The sequence below is a fragment of the Zootoca vivipara genome, chromosome 6 (genome assembly GCF_965207765.1).
Source record: "Zootoca vivipara chromosome 6, rZooViv2.hap1.1, whole genome shotgun sequence".
NCBI classification, from domain to species: domain Eukaryota; kingdom Metazoa; phylum Chordata; class Lepidosauria; order Squamata; family Lacertidae; genus Zootoca; species Zootoca vivipara.
The window spans coordinates 32,281,743-32,294,666 of NC_142589.1; the positions used below are offsets into that span (position 1 = coordinate 32,281,743).

General features: G+C 41.8%; 1 protein-coding gene across 3 annotated transcripts in view; it reads right to left on the bottom strand.

Moving 5' to 3' along the window:
* Positions 1-12,924, bottom strand: part of CDH13 (cadherin 13) — a 606,507-nt gene that overhangs the window by 30,248 nt on the left and 563,335 nt on the right. For all 3 annotated transcript variants that reach the window (XM_035119665.3, XM_088671925.1, XM_088671926.1), the window contains one exon: positions 8,575-8,717. In XM_035119665.3, the coding sequence (XP_034975556.1) occupies positions 8,575-8,717 (143 nt within the window). The remainder of the gene's footprint in view (positions 1-8,574; positions 8,718-12,924) is intronic.

Below are 12,924 nucleotides of genomic sequence, written 5' to 3' on the forward strand. Positions count from 1 at the left end.
CTAGTTGATTTCACTTCATGTGATCCTGTTAATATCTCTGCACTTGACTTAAAATCAATCATTTCTGCGCATCTTCAGCTGATACAAAATGCTCCAATTTAAATGCATTCCTCTCACTTTTGGAAAGAAGCAGATCCATAATGCAGAGCTGAATCTCAGTGTCTCCCCAGCCCACTCCACGCTCGCTAACATATATTTCACTCAAAATTTCATAATAAAACAAACTGCCCTTTAAAACTACAATCACTCATATATTTCAATAATGTGTTCAGTTTCTACATTTGAGTAATTATACTTCAAAAAGCAAAGCTCTTATCAAATAGCTACTAGCATGCGCCATCCATCTTAAAACCGGTTTGCTGCAAATTAATTTTTCTCTTTCCCCAAACCTGCAGTTCATAGTGACTAATTTCAATGATATTTTCTCTGCAATTCATATTTTGCTAAAACTTACAATGACAAGTAAAGGCTGAGCATTCCATTTATTTTCCCTATTCAATTAATAGAGCAATTAAAATAAAGGGTGTAAATGCAGCTTAATTGGGTTGCCATGGCCACTAATTGCCTGATTTCTTTCCAAATAGTGTGTTTTAGGTGGAATCAATCTGCAGTAATTTAATTTCAGGCATCATGATGTATATAAACAGGTTACGGCAGATGGAAAGACAACTCCTAACTGAATTATTAGGCAGCACTTTTTAGTTATTTTCCTTGCATCTTCCTCATATCACCTGTCATTTTCTCTGCATTAAACATGGAGACTGGAAATGAAGATTCACAGAGGTCCAGGAGGGTAATTAAGCTCACCTCTATTTGTTTATCTGTAGCATAGATAGATAAGATAAGATAGATGATAGATAGCATTATCTTCTTAGCTGATTTCTGACCTTCAAGAAGATAAGGTGAAGAAGCCAATTCATGTTCTCATGAGAGAGTGGGCTTCCATGTCAGTTTAAATAGCCTCCCCCTGCCCCTTTGGCATACACCAAGGTGAGGGACCTTTTTCAGCCTGAGGGCCACATTCTCCTCTGAGCAACATTCTGGGGGCCACATGTCACTAGTGGGTGGGCCAGAGGCAGAAGCGGACAGAGAAAAATTGTACAATAGGCTGGTTTCTACACACACTCACACAGCCCTCTATGCCCCTCCATCCCGAAAAGCAAGGGGCAGTATCAGAGTTCAAGGGAACATTCCAGCCAGGCAAATGCACGTGAGAAGGGTGTCAGGTGGGGCTGGTGAGAGGTGTGGCCTAGGGAGAGTTCTGAGAGCCACATGTGGAGTCCTGGATGGCCACATTTGGCCCCCAGGCCTGGGGCTCTCTAACCCTGCCATAAACCAAATAGCCCCCAATGCTGTGGTCAATGGGAAAGTGTGTGCCTGCGTATTCTTTGCAAATGGAGATTTATACAAGCCCACAAATATCATTAGCCTGCTGGCAGGGCAGGGACAGAAAGCTCTGCCCTTCCAAAAGTAGCCCTCTGTACTTCTCTAATGCATGCAAAGGAAGGAGCGTTCTTCACACCCACCTGCACAGAATTCCTAGTTGCCTATGGCTACTATAGGCGCTTAAATGCAAACCCACTTTAGTTTGCAGACACACTCTGCACAGATGTAATCTTAAAAGAGAAGGGTTGTAGCTCAGTGGTAGAGCATGTGCTTTGTATGCAGAAGGTCCCTGGTCTCAGGCATCCCCAGGTAGGACTGGGGGAGTCCCTTGAGTCTGAGACCCTGGAGAGCTGCTGATGTGGATAATACAGAGCTGGATAGATCAGTAGTCCAACACTCAGTACAGGGCAGCTTCCTATGTTCCTATTCCTCCAGCCCACATTGGTAAATTGGGAAGTTTGCGCAACTTTTCTCCTCTTTAAACAAGCCTTCAGTTGATTTATCATATGAGTTCTAGTCAATTCGTCTTATCAGTGACACTTGCATATATTTGCAAATGGGTAAGCATACTTCTGGAGTAAGATGCATAGCATCTTTGTTTGTGGGTGATGCATGCATGTGTCACAGCAAGCATCATCTTGGAAGAAGCATTCCATCCTGTGTGACACAAAGTGGGGGTGGCTGGGGAGAGAATACCTGCAGTGTGACAAATAACTTGCAAAAAATAAATAAATATAAATCTGCTGCCTGATAACTTCAAACACATTTTAAGTAAATTAAAAGCCTCCAGCAGTGTGAAATTTGGAATCTCATTTAAGTTCAAAGCAGTGTCTTTAAGAAAATAATACATAAAAGTGAAAAGGGTCATAGTTCAGTGGTAGAACATCTGCTTTGCATGCATAAGGTCCTTAAAATCCCCAGGTAGGACTGGAAAACTAACCCCTACCTGAAATTTTGGAGGGCTGTTTCCAGTCAGTGTGCAGACAACACTAACCTAGATATTTTGCTTTGCTATCTATCATCTGTATGTCTGTCTATATCTATCTATCTATCTATCTATCTATCTATCTATCTATCTATCTATCTCACCTGCAGTTGTGCTCAGGCTGCAATCCTATGGTTCCCAGGAGGACGTGCCAGGGTCCATAGGATCTTGTCCTTCATAGATGGAGCAGGTTGTCCCCCTTGCACCCGTGGTGTCCCTGCTCCACTTTCAGTGCTCTGATGATGGAGAGGACAAAATGAGGCAAGTCTGGGGCACACCAGGGCAGAACAGTGGAGGTTTTTGATTTGCTCGTTCCAAACATGCCACCAGAATGGAGTGTGGGGGAAGAGAAGTATGGTGATTTTGGAGGGAGAGGGGAATCATAAAATCATATTGGGGACTGAAAAAAGAAATAAAGGCCACCACTGCATTCACCTTGGTGATGGCCACTAACTTGGATGACATTAAAAGAAGTTTAGACAAATTCATGAGGGATATGGTTATCAGTGGCTACGAGCCACGATGACTAGGGACTCAGCTACACTTGTCGATTATATCATTATAAACATGCTACACTTGTCGATATATATCATTATAAAAATGCCACACCAGATGGTGCTATAGAGAAGTGATTCGTTGTGAATATAATTTTTCATTAAGAGCTTTTATAGCTTTTTTCTATAGCATTTTTTTAAAAAATCTGTATAGCTCCAGCTTGGGTTCTGCTTCCTCTGTTGGCAGCCATATGCCTCTGAATACCAGTTACTGGAAACTGCAGGAGGGGAGAGTGTTCTTGTGCTCAGGTCCTGCTTGCAGGTTTCTCACAGGCATCCGGTTGGACACTGTGAAAACAGGATACGGGACTAGATGGGCCAGTGGCCCCATCCAACTGGGCTCTTTTTTTGTTCGAACACCTCCCCATCTTTGTATTCCTCTGCCTGTATATACCGTGTTGGCCTGAATATAAGCCACACTTTTTCTCCAAATTCCGACCATGAAAAGTGTGGTTTAAATTTGCGACCTTACAAAAATTGGCTTTTACGATATCGCTGCTGAAACAGATATATGGTAAAACAGAATGGATGTGAGTGCCTGCAGAATTTTAAGGGAGCAGCTTATATTTGGGTATTGCCTTTTTCTCTCTCCCCTCCTTGAATTTTAAAGCTGTGGCTTATATTCGGGTGCGGCTTATATTCGGGGCAATACGGTAATCTCCAAAGCACAATATATGTAAGTATATCTAAAGCTATCCATAACAACCATGGATTTCCTTTGATGTTTTCTGCTGCTACAGCTCCCACCAACAAGGAAGCAAATTGCTTTTAAGCACATGTGAATATGTATTGAAATTTGTTTTCTCTCAGTAGCCTGAAACCTCTAATGTTTTCTGAGTGTTGCCTTTGGCTGTTCCATTTTCAATCCACTCCCAGATTAAACATGGTTTGATCCACTTTAATGTGCTAACTCTGCTTCGTAGAAGTTCCTTCAGAATTTAATTTCTTTCTTAATAGATTAGAGCTTCTCTGTCCACATAAGCCTTTAATAAAAAAGGGGGAGATAAGAGTACATACACTACAGATAGTGACTTGACCTTTACAGAAAGCAAGAGGCTACAAAGCAAATTAGGACATTCATTGAGGAGAGGGTTATAAAAGGGAGATCCCATCCACAGAAAAGGTCACATTTTATAATCTATGAAATTAAATACTGTGCTCCATCAACTATTCAATAGCAAAGATTTTTCCAGTAAGAGTTTAAGGAAGCAAGTCTGTGCACACTTACCCAGGAGTAAGTCCCATTAGATTCAGTGGAGCTCAGTTCTGGCAACATAAGAAGGACCAACAAGGACCAACCAAATACAGTAGTACCTTGCAAGACGAATGCCTTGCACAACAAAAAACTCGCTAGACGAAAGCGTCTTGCAATGTTTTTGGTGACTCGCAAGACAAAGTTTTCAATGGCCGTGCTTCACACGACGACCCACACTTCGCAAGACGAAATTATCGCTAGACAAAGCGGCTCACGGCACGAATTAATTTCGTCTTGCGAGGCACCACTGTACTACTGGGAAACCCACAAGCAGGATATGAAGATAACAGCCGTCTTCCACTCACATTTCCCAACAACTAGCTTAGTGTACACTTAGTGTCCACTTGCTTACATTACATTGTGTTTGACCCTTTACTTCGCTTAGTTTGGAGCAATCTCTTTGGAGCACCACATTATCTGTCTTTGTTTTCATCACCCAGAACCGTTTGGTGTCACCAGCAAACCTAGCCACCTCCCTGCTCACCTCTTGATTCCAAATGTTCTATGAGTGAACTGAAAATTCCTCCTGATTGACTTATTTCCAGGATTTTTTGTTTTTGTTTTTTGCATTTCATGATTAGTAAGGTTGCATTTCAGCTGACTGAAGATCTTTAGTTAATACAAATATTACTAACTATCCAAGTAGATAGTTCCACCAGCACAAGACATTTTACCTGCACAATGGAACTTCTCCACCCTCTCTCCTCATGCTCCATAAATCTTCTCTGGAGGTTTGGAGGAACCACTGGGACAGGCTTACATGGCACACAGTCAGAGGTTAGAGTGGGAAAGTTCCATTGTGCAGCTAAAACCTGTTGCACTAGGGAAATTATTTAGTTGGATACAGCCTGAAAACAATAATGATGATGACGATTATGATGAATCAACACCGCTAACTGCAATTTTAGACTCTCCTTGAGGACTCCTATGAGACTGATTTTGGGAGTGTGGCTGTGGAAGCTGTCATTATGACCTCTTGCCCTTCAAAATTTACTACTATACCATTGCCTAGCAGGACCCACAGTCAGGGAGCTTTCTTAGTCCCACTATCTGAAACTCTTTCTTCGCTGAATTTGAACTCGGGGCATTCCACGTTCTGAAAACAGGCTCTGCCATTAAGTCAGGGTTCCTCCCCAGAGGGGATGGGTCTATCTGTTAATTTCAGTTTCTCACTGCTCCTATCGTCAGTTCTTGGAATTTCCACATTGCTTTAGGAAAAGAAAGCTCTTCTTGAAAATTCAGCAGCTTCCTGCTAAATACACAAGTTTGTATGTCATGTTGACTAACACAATGCATTTCTATGCACAAGTTACCCTAGTATGTGCATTTTTGCATACAATACTTTGCTGGAAAATTGCACTGAAAAATTCGGAGAAGCAAGGATTTCAAAGGGTGGCTGTGTTTTGGTTTGCATATTGATTCAGAAAGTCTGAATTAGGTAGGTTCATGTTTTGTTTGAATGTGACCTGGATCTAATCTCCCTCCCATCCCGACTTCCTAGTAATATTAAAAGGACAAAAAAAAAAAATACGGTTTGTTAGCACTGACATTTATAGATGCCACTGCTCTCCCTGAGAGAGGAAAGTATTTCCATTTGATACTCTTTCAGTTAATTTAACCTTCTTTGAAAGATGTAGGAATCATTTCATACTTGCTTTGGATTATTCAAGCACCAGCCTACATGCATTATGTAGCTCATTGGTAACATAATAATCTTGAGAAAATTAGGCATTAGTGTTGGTTGGCTAGGAAAATTATGGAGAAATAATTTCATTCCATTCGTGCCTTAAGTTTGGTCACAGAATGACATAGATCAACAATATTCCTTCAAGGAACCAAACCCAGTGGAGGGAATTGACCTAAGTGGATGCTAAAGCACACCATCACAAATCTTGGGCTAGTCACTTAGTGAACCCTGAACAGCTTGCAGCTGGTTTCAGTGAACTGTAGGTTAAGCTACCCTGCTATTAATAGTCAATATGGCACTAGCTGCAGCTTGAGCTCAAGCAGCTGAACATTGGATCATCCATTCATCACAGTGTTTAAGTTACTGGCTTGCACACAGTCAGTCAAACTGTGGAAATGTGTGGTCCTTCAAGTTCTCTGTGAAGGAGAACAGCAAAGGCACTTCTCAGAAGCCAAAAAGGCTCTGGATGGAATTGTGGATCTAATTGTACACATAACAGGAGCTATGCTAGATGGGACCAAAGACCCACTTTGGTCTGGCTCACCCCCCCCCCCATGGCACTACGTGTACTTTCTTAGATGTATCAAAGTGAGGCATTATTAAAGCAGATTAATAGTACACACTCAGCGGCAAGGAAGGAGCCAGATGTAGCCCAGGAGCCCCTAGAAGGTGAAGGATAGCCTTCTGTAATGCTGGTCCAGGGGCAAGGTTCACATGTCCCAGATTAGTAACCTGAGTTTCAGGGCTGCACAGAATCTCTGACGTTGTTCCAGCAAGTTCCCCAGCCTACCTGACGAGCTTTTAAGCAGTGGCAGAGAATGTCCACCTACTCATGAGAATTCATTTGAACTCCTGGACTAAAGTTGGGTGCTATGTCTAGAGGGATGCATCTCCTCTGAAGGCTGCCTTTCTGCTGTAGCCGAGAGGCGGGGAACATTAGACCTGTGGCCAAATGAGCTCACCACATCTGCCTGGCTCCCAGAACTCAACCCAGGACTCCAGCCCTGCTCTACATACTCCTTGAGTGTCTTTGCCCAGCTATGATTGAGTCCTTGAACTCTGATAATGCCTCTTGCTGGTCAGCAAGGAGGACAGAGACAGGTGTGTGGGCCACTAGAGCATGGGTAGAAACTAGCCCACTCTACAAAGGTTAACACTGGCATTTCCAACACCATCCACTTTTGCTCCGCACCCTACCCACAGGTGGCATGTGGCTGCTGGCAGGTCATCCAGAAGTGAATGCAGCCCTGGGTCTGAAAAGGGTTTCCCCTCCCTGCTGCAGCGATTGCTCCAAGTGTCTGAACATTCATCTCCTCCTAATACCAGCTTCCTACGCATTGCTTTGCAAACAGCAACTTATGGTTCTAATCACATTACAGCTAACACAAACACTCGACAAAAGATGCATTATACAAAACCAACAAATGCGGAATGCGGAATAATTTCAATAGCATTTTTTTTAAAAAAAAACATGTCTCCCACAGAAATGGCTCTGTGAGAGACGTACGTTTATGAATATCCGAGTAAATCACCATGGCAAAGGGGACCTTCTTCCTGCTCTCCGTTTTGCATTTTAAAGCCATATTCTTGTCAAAACCTTGCAAATGTTCCCTTGTACTGACTCGTGCAATATGAAAAAAGATGGTAAAATTACCCTCTTAAAAAGAGCATTTCACAATTCATCGCTGCAGCTAAAAACCAGCTGCATCCCCGAGAAGTGTTAAGCATATTAGCTTTTCTAACATTACACACAAAGCCCTTATTTATTTTGTGCCTTTCAGCTGTGCAGGAAAAGGCAGCATCTCTCCCTCCCATCTCAGGCTTTAATGTTCGACAAAAGTAACTTGCAATGAGTTTTCATAACATCCTTCCAATTTAGATTATGTGCGACAGAAGGAACCTTAATCCACAAAATATGTTTAAAATATTGCATTTTAACAAGGGGTTTTTAATTGTCTTTTCAATGTAATTGCTATTATACGTTAAATGGGATAGTCTCTGGTGTGTCAAGCTAGTTATTGGAACTGTGGTGCTAGGGGTTTGATATCATTTCTTTTGGGGGTGCAAAATTAAATCTGTTAATGCTAATATATCCAACCTCCCGAGGACTGGGCTGTAGACTTTTATTTTCTTCAAGAAATATATCCTCACAATGGGGATGGTCCTTTCTAACAGAGTCAAAGCTGAAAAGCAATCTCTCAGATGACAGTCTTTTTGAGAACATTTCTGAGATTTTTCTTTTGCTAGAAAAAGACGGCTGCTTTGCAAATGTATAATAGAAGAATGAAAGAAGGGGAGAGGCAGTGGGTGCTTGTATGTGAATGGATGTGCATGAATGGATATGAAAACATGGGAAACTAACTCATACCAAATCAGAACGTTAGTCCATCTAGCTCAGTATTGTTTACAGTAGGGGTGGGGGGCCTTGAACATCCTAGTTGTTGCTGAACTACAAATCCCATCAGCCCCAGCAAGCATGGTCAATGACCACCAATGATGCTTTTGTTGAGCTGCTGCACTCATCTAGTTTGAAAGCTTCCCATTGGGGCATCTAGTTGGCCACTGTGAGAAGTGTATGCTAGACTAGATGGGCCACTGGCCTGATTCAACAGGGCTGTTTTTAATGATTCTTCAGGAAAATGTGACATACAATGAATGGGATGAAAAGCATGTTAACCAACCACTTTAATCAATTGCCATTACTCACCATTATCTATTGCCAGTAAGTGTGCAGTGTACACATTGTTGATAACAAATGATGATTCACGATCAAGGACACCCCGGGTGCGAATTGTACCATTTGTAGGGTCAATTTCCAACCATTCAGCTGGATCTTTGTTAATGGAGTACCTGGGGGGGGGGACGAGAGGAAAAAACCCAATAATCAGATGTGAATTGAGTTCAATTAATACAGAACTTACCTTGAGCACAGACACCACAGGGCTTAATTTAGAGGCTTCACACTTTGAATTGCAGTTCCCAGTTTCACAAAGCGAGGAGAAAAAATGCATACCACTCCAGCTGTTTATCAGAAACTTTTCTGAAATGTGCAATCACCGCTGACCATAGAAGAATTTGAGTTTACAAGAAAATGACACAGGCAACCCCCATTACCTAGCCATTAAGCAAGGCAGAAATTAAAGATCAGTCAACAGGCACTTAATGAGGGATGTGATGTGGCAAACAAGTCACAAGAATGAAGTCAAGTGAGGATCCGTTCAGACACAAATTGTGATCTTGTATGACATGTGGACAATCCATCTATCCATCAAACAGACATCTATTGTCTAGAATGGGGAAGATATACATATCAAGGGCTGGGAGCATTAATGATGGACGTGTGCCACATGACACTTGTACTGTTTGCATTAAATGGCATCTGTGTCCCTTGTTACCTGCCATTTTTGACATCATTTTGTATAATTTCACACACTTGTCTGTCTCTCATTGTCCTCATAACTGGCTGATTTCCATAATGTGGAAGACTAACTGCTGAGAGGTCTGTGTTGATGGAAAGATGGTCTGTATCATGAAATTAGTTCTTTTAGGCTCTTTTTGCGTACAATGGGGTCATTGGAAGCTGCACCAGGGTTTCCCAAACTTGGGTCTCCAGCTGTTTTTGGACTACAACTCCCATAGCTTCTAGCTAGCAGGACCAGTGCTCATGGATGATGGGAATTGTAGTCCAAAGACAGCTGGAGATCCGAGTTTGGGAAACCCTGGTCTTCACTGCATGGCAGCAGCTCTCCAGGGTTCTAGGCTAGGGTTTCTCTACTTGAATATGCTGGGAACTGATGTGGAACCTTCTGGGTGCAAAGTAGATGCACTCCCACTGAGCTATGACAATTCTTGGAGCCTTTGGTCCACAAAGAAAATCCCAACCAATTATGGAACTGATGCAAACATGAACCACCTATTGACTGAATGAAAGCAGTTGGCTGGGTGGTTTGGAATATGCACGTAGTCAACAAGTGGAATTGTTAATCCTTTCATCAGAGATTCCTCCTCCACTACACAACCACAGCCACACACTTTGCATTCACTGGGTTCCTGACACCAGCCTTAAATGTCCAAATTTTGATCTTTCTGTATTGAACAAAAGAAATAAAATCACTGGCTCAATATGTCAGATACAATCTGGAGTCCCCACTTGTCATCCCAGGAGAAAGTTTATCTTTCTGGAATAAGTTGGCATCTTCCTGATACTGTTTTTTATATACATGTGTGTTAGTGTGCGCACGTACACACATATACACAAAGACATTAAAATACTATGTTAAGTTGCATACGCACCATGAATTAAGGGTAGGGGGCTGGATCCTGATGCCTGCCTCTCCCCATGGGACACATTGACAGGTTGCCAGGGCCATCCAATTGTCAGTCACATGACATCAATCAGGTGAAGCATTTCCTTTTGCAGACCAGCTGGATTTCAAACCTTTATGGGCAAAGGCAGCCAGGCTCTGTAGGAAAGAAGTCCCTTTGCCCACATAATTTGATTTCTTCAAGCTATGCAGGCAAAGGAAGCTTTGTCCTTTGCAGCTGTTTCCCTTTCCAGGGAAATCAAGCTGAATTCAAGGGGAAATGTTCCTCTGCAGACCAGCTTGAACTCAAGCTGAAAGAGCCCTGCAGCTAAACTAAGGCTAAAATAAATGCATTGCAATTTATTTATTCACAAACATTCACAAACTGTATATACATTCACAAACTGTACTCTCATTTTTTTTAAAAAAAAACACAACAACAACAACCCCAAAACAATGTGGTGTATAAGACATCCACTCTGGGAACTGTGGCTTTGTGGGGGAATAGGGGCCACCTAACAAGAGCAGTGTGGTGTAGTAGTTAGAGTGCCTGAAAGTGAACTGGGAGACTAGGGTTTGAATCCCCATACACTTATGAAACTCATTGGGACAGTCATTGCCCCTCAGCCTAACCTACCTTGCAGGGTTGTTGTGGGGATGAACTGAGATGGGGACAACCATGTATGCCACCTTGAGCTCTTTGGAAGAAAGGTGGGGTATATCCATTTATTTTTGTAAAATTCATACACTGCTTGGTTTTTAAAAAACAAAACAAAATGGTAAACCTTACTTACAGATGACAACAGCAAATAAATACACTTTCAGCACCCGTATTTCAAGTAATCTTTGGAGGAAACCATGATTGTTCAAAGCAGAGTAACAGCGCTTTAAATGTAGGGTGAAGATCGAGTCTAACCTGGGCCTCGACATCAATGCAAGTGGAACATTATAGGCACAATATTTATGGTTGATGAACAAAGGCACAGCAGTTCTGATGCCATCAAGACAGTGTCATCTATAGCAACCCTACCCAGTCTGTTAACATCTCATTGCTACATATAAGGCTGTCGTTATCAGCATCCCAGGAACAAGTTGGCCCCATTGGGAAAGGGCAAAGAACACCATAGATGCAACTGCTAACGAATAGTGAATGATGCAGTCCATCAACTCTGCCTATACTGCTGGGTTAATAACCATTTAAAGAGTTTATCTCCCATGAAAATGAGTTATTAGAATAATAACAATGCTCTTAATTAGTGCATACTATTCATTACTATTCATTTGCTCCTTAAAAAAAAGTAAGCGAGATAGCGTTGAAATGAGAAGGAAAGAAATCAAAACAGAAAAAGGCTAGGTGAATCAAGTCCCAGGCAGAAAATGCTCAATTAACCCTAAAACAATTTGATTAAAATAAAAATAAAAATAAGCTCTTCGGGTTTATGACATCTGAGGAACAAGAGGTTCTAACAGATCACAATACATTTCCCAACTGTACTACGGAGGATTGCACTTCAAAGCTGAAGCACGTAAGGCACAATTTGACAGAGCATATTGTTGTTATTAGATATATTTTACTGGAAATTATGTATTATATATATTTTACAGGAAATATTACCTATTGTAAGTGAATAATGCTGCTTAAGTAAGACAATTGTTCTTGGTTTCTTTTTTTTATAAATGTAAATGAGAGTTCCGCTAGTGAAACAATGTGGGGAGAAGGGCTCATGGTAGAGAAAATCACATAAAATAATGAAACTGGGACTAAAACAACCACTCCCCCCGCCCCTCAGACATGCAGATGCCCCAGTTCACACTCCTATGTTTCGTAATGTATATATTCAGCTTCCACTGACAGCAACAGAATACCCTGCGGGGCTTACATGTAATCGGCAGCAACTTTGGAGGCAAGAACTACATGAAAATCTTGCTCAGCATAACTAGTTTAGCAGGAGACAAACATCACAAAGCCACTTTTTTGGGGGGGCGGGATCAGGATGTCCTTCCTTACTTGTGATGGAAGGAAGTTTCCAGGAGTGGGTCCTCAAATAAGGGGTGCTTAAACCTGTCAAACTCTTAGTTTCTTTCTGAGTTTCTCATTACTTTACAATCATAAGTTCAGTTCTTGACATTTCCACAAGTTTGGGACTCCTTTTTTAAAGCAATAAAAAAAGGCCTCATCAGTGCAATTTTTCCTACTTAGCACATTCTGCATGCAATGTTGGCCAATAAAGTCATTTTTTGCAAAGCGCTTTCCCCTAATCCAATCCATTTTTGCATGTTGTTTTCATTAATATATGCATCTTTATGTATGCTTTGTGCTAGCCTACAAATCTATTTTACACATATTTTTGTCTGGAGAATGGCCCTGCAAAATTCAGGGAAGTATGAATTTTAAAGGATGGCTGTATTTTGGTTCTCATAAAATGCTAGCTGAGCTGAATTGCCCCTTCCTCTGGGCAAGTTATGCTGCTTTCAGGACCACTTCTTGTGACATATTTTGTACAGAGATCCAGATGCCTGCCTACAAAATTCACACTTAATCTGTGAAGTGGAAAATGCACATGCATGTACAGTGTGGCTTTCCACTCATGAAGTATAGCTTTAAAAAGAGCCCTGCTTGATCAGACCAATGTCTCACTTGATCCAGCATCCTGTAATTATACAGGATGCCTCTTGGAAGCATAAAAGCAGGGCCTGGGTGCTTTCGCACTCTCCCCACTTGTGATTCCCAGCACTGGTACTCAGAGGCATAT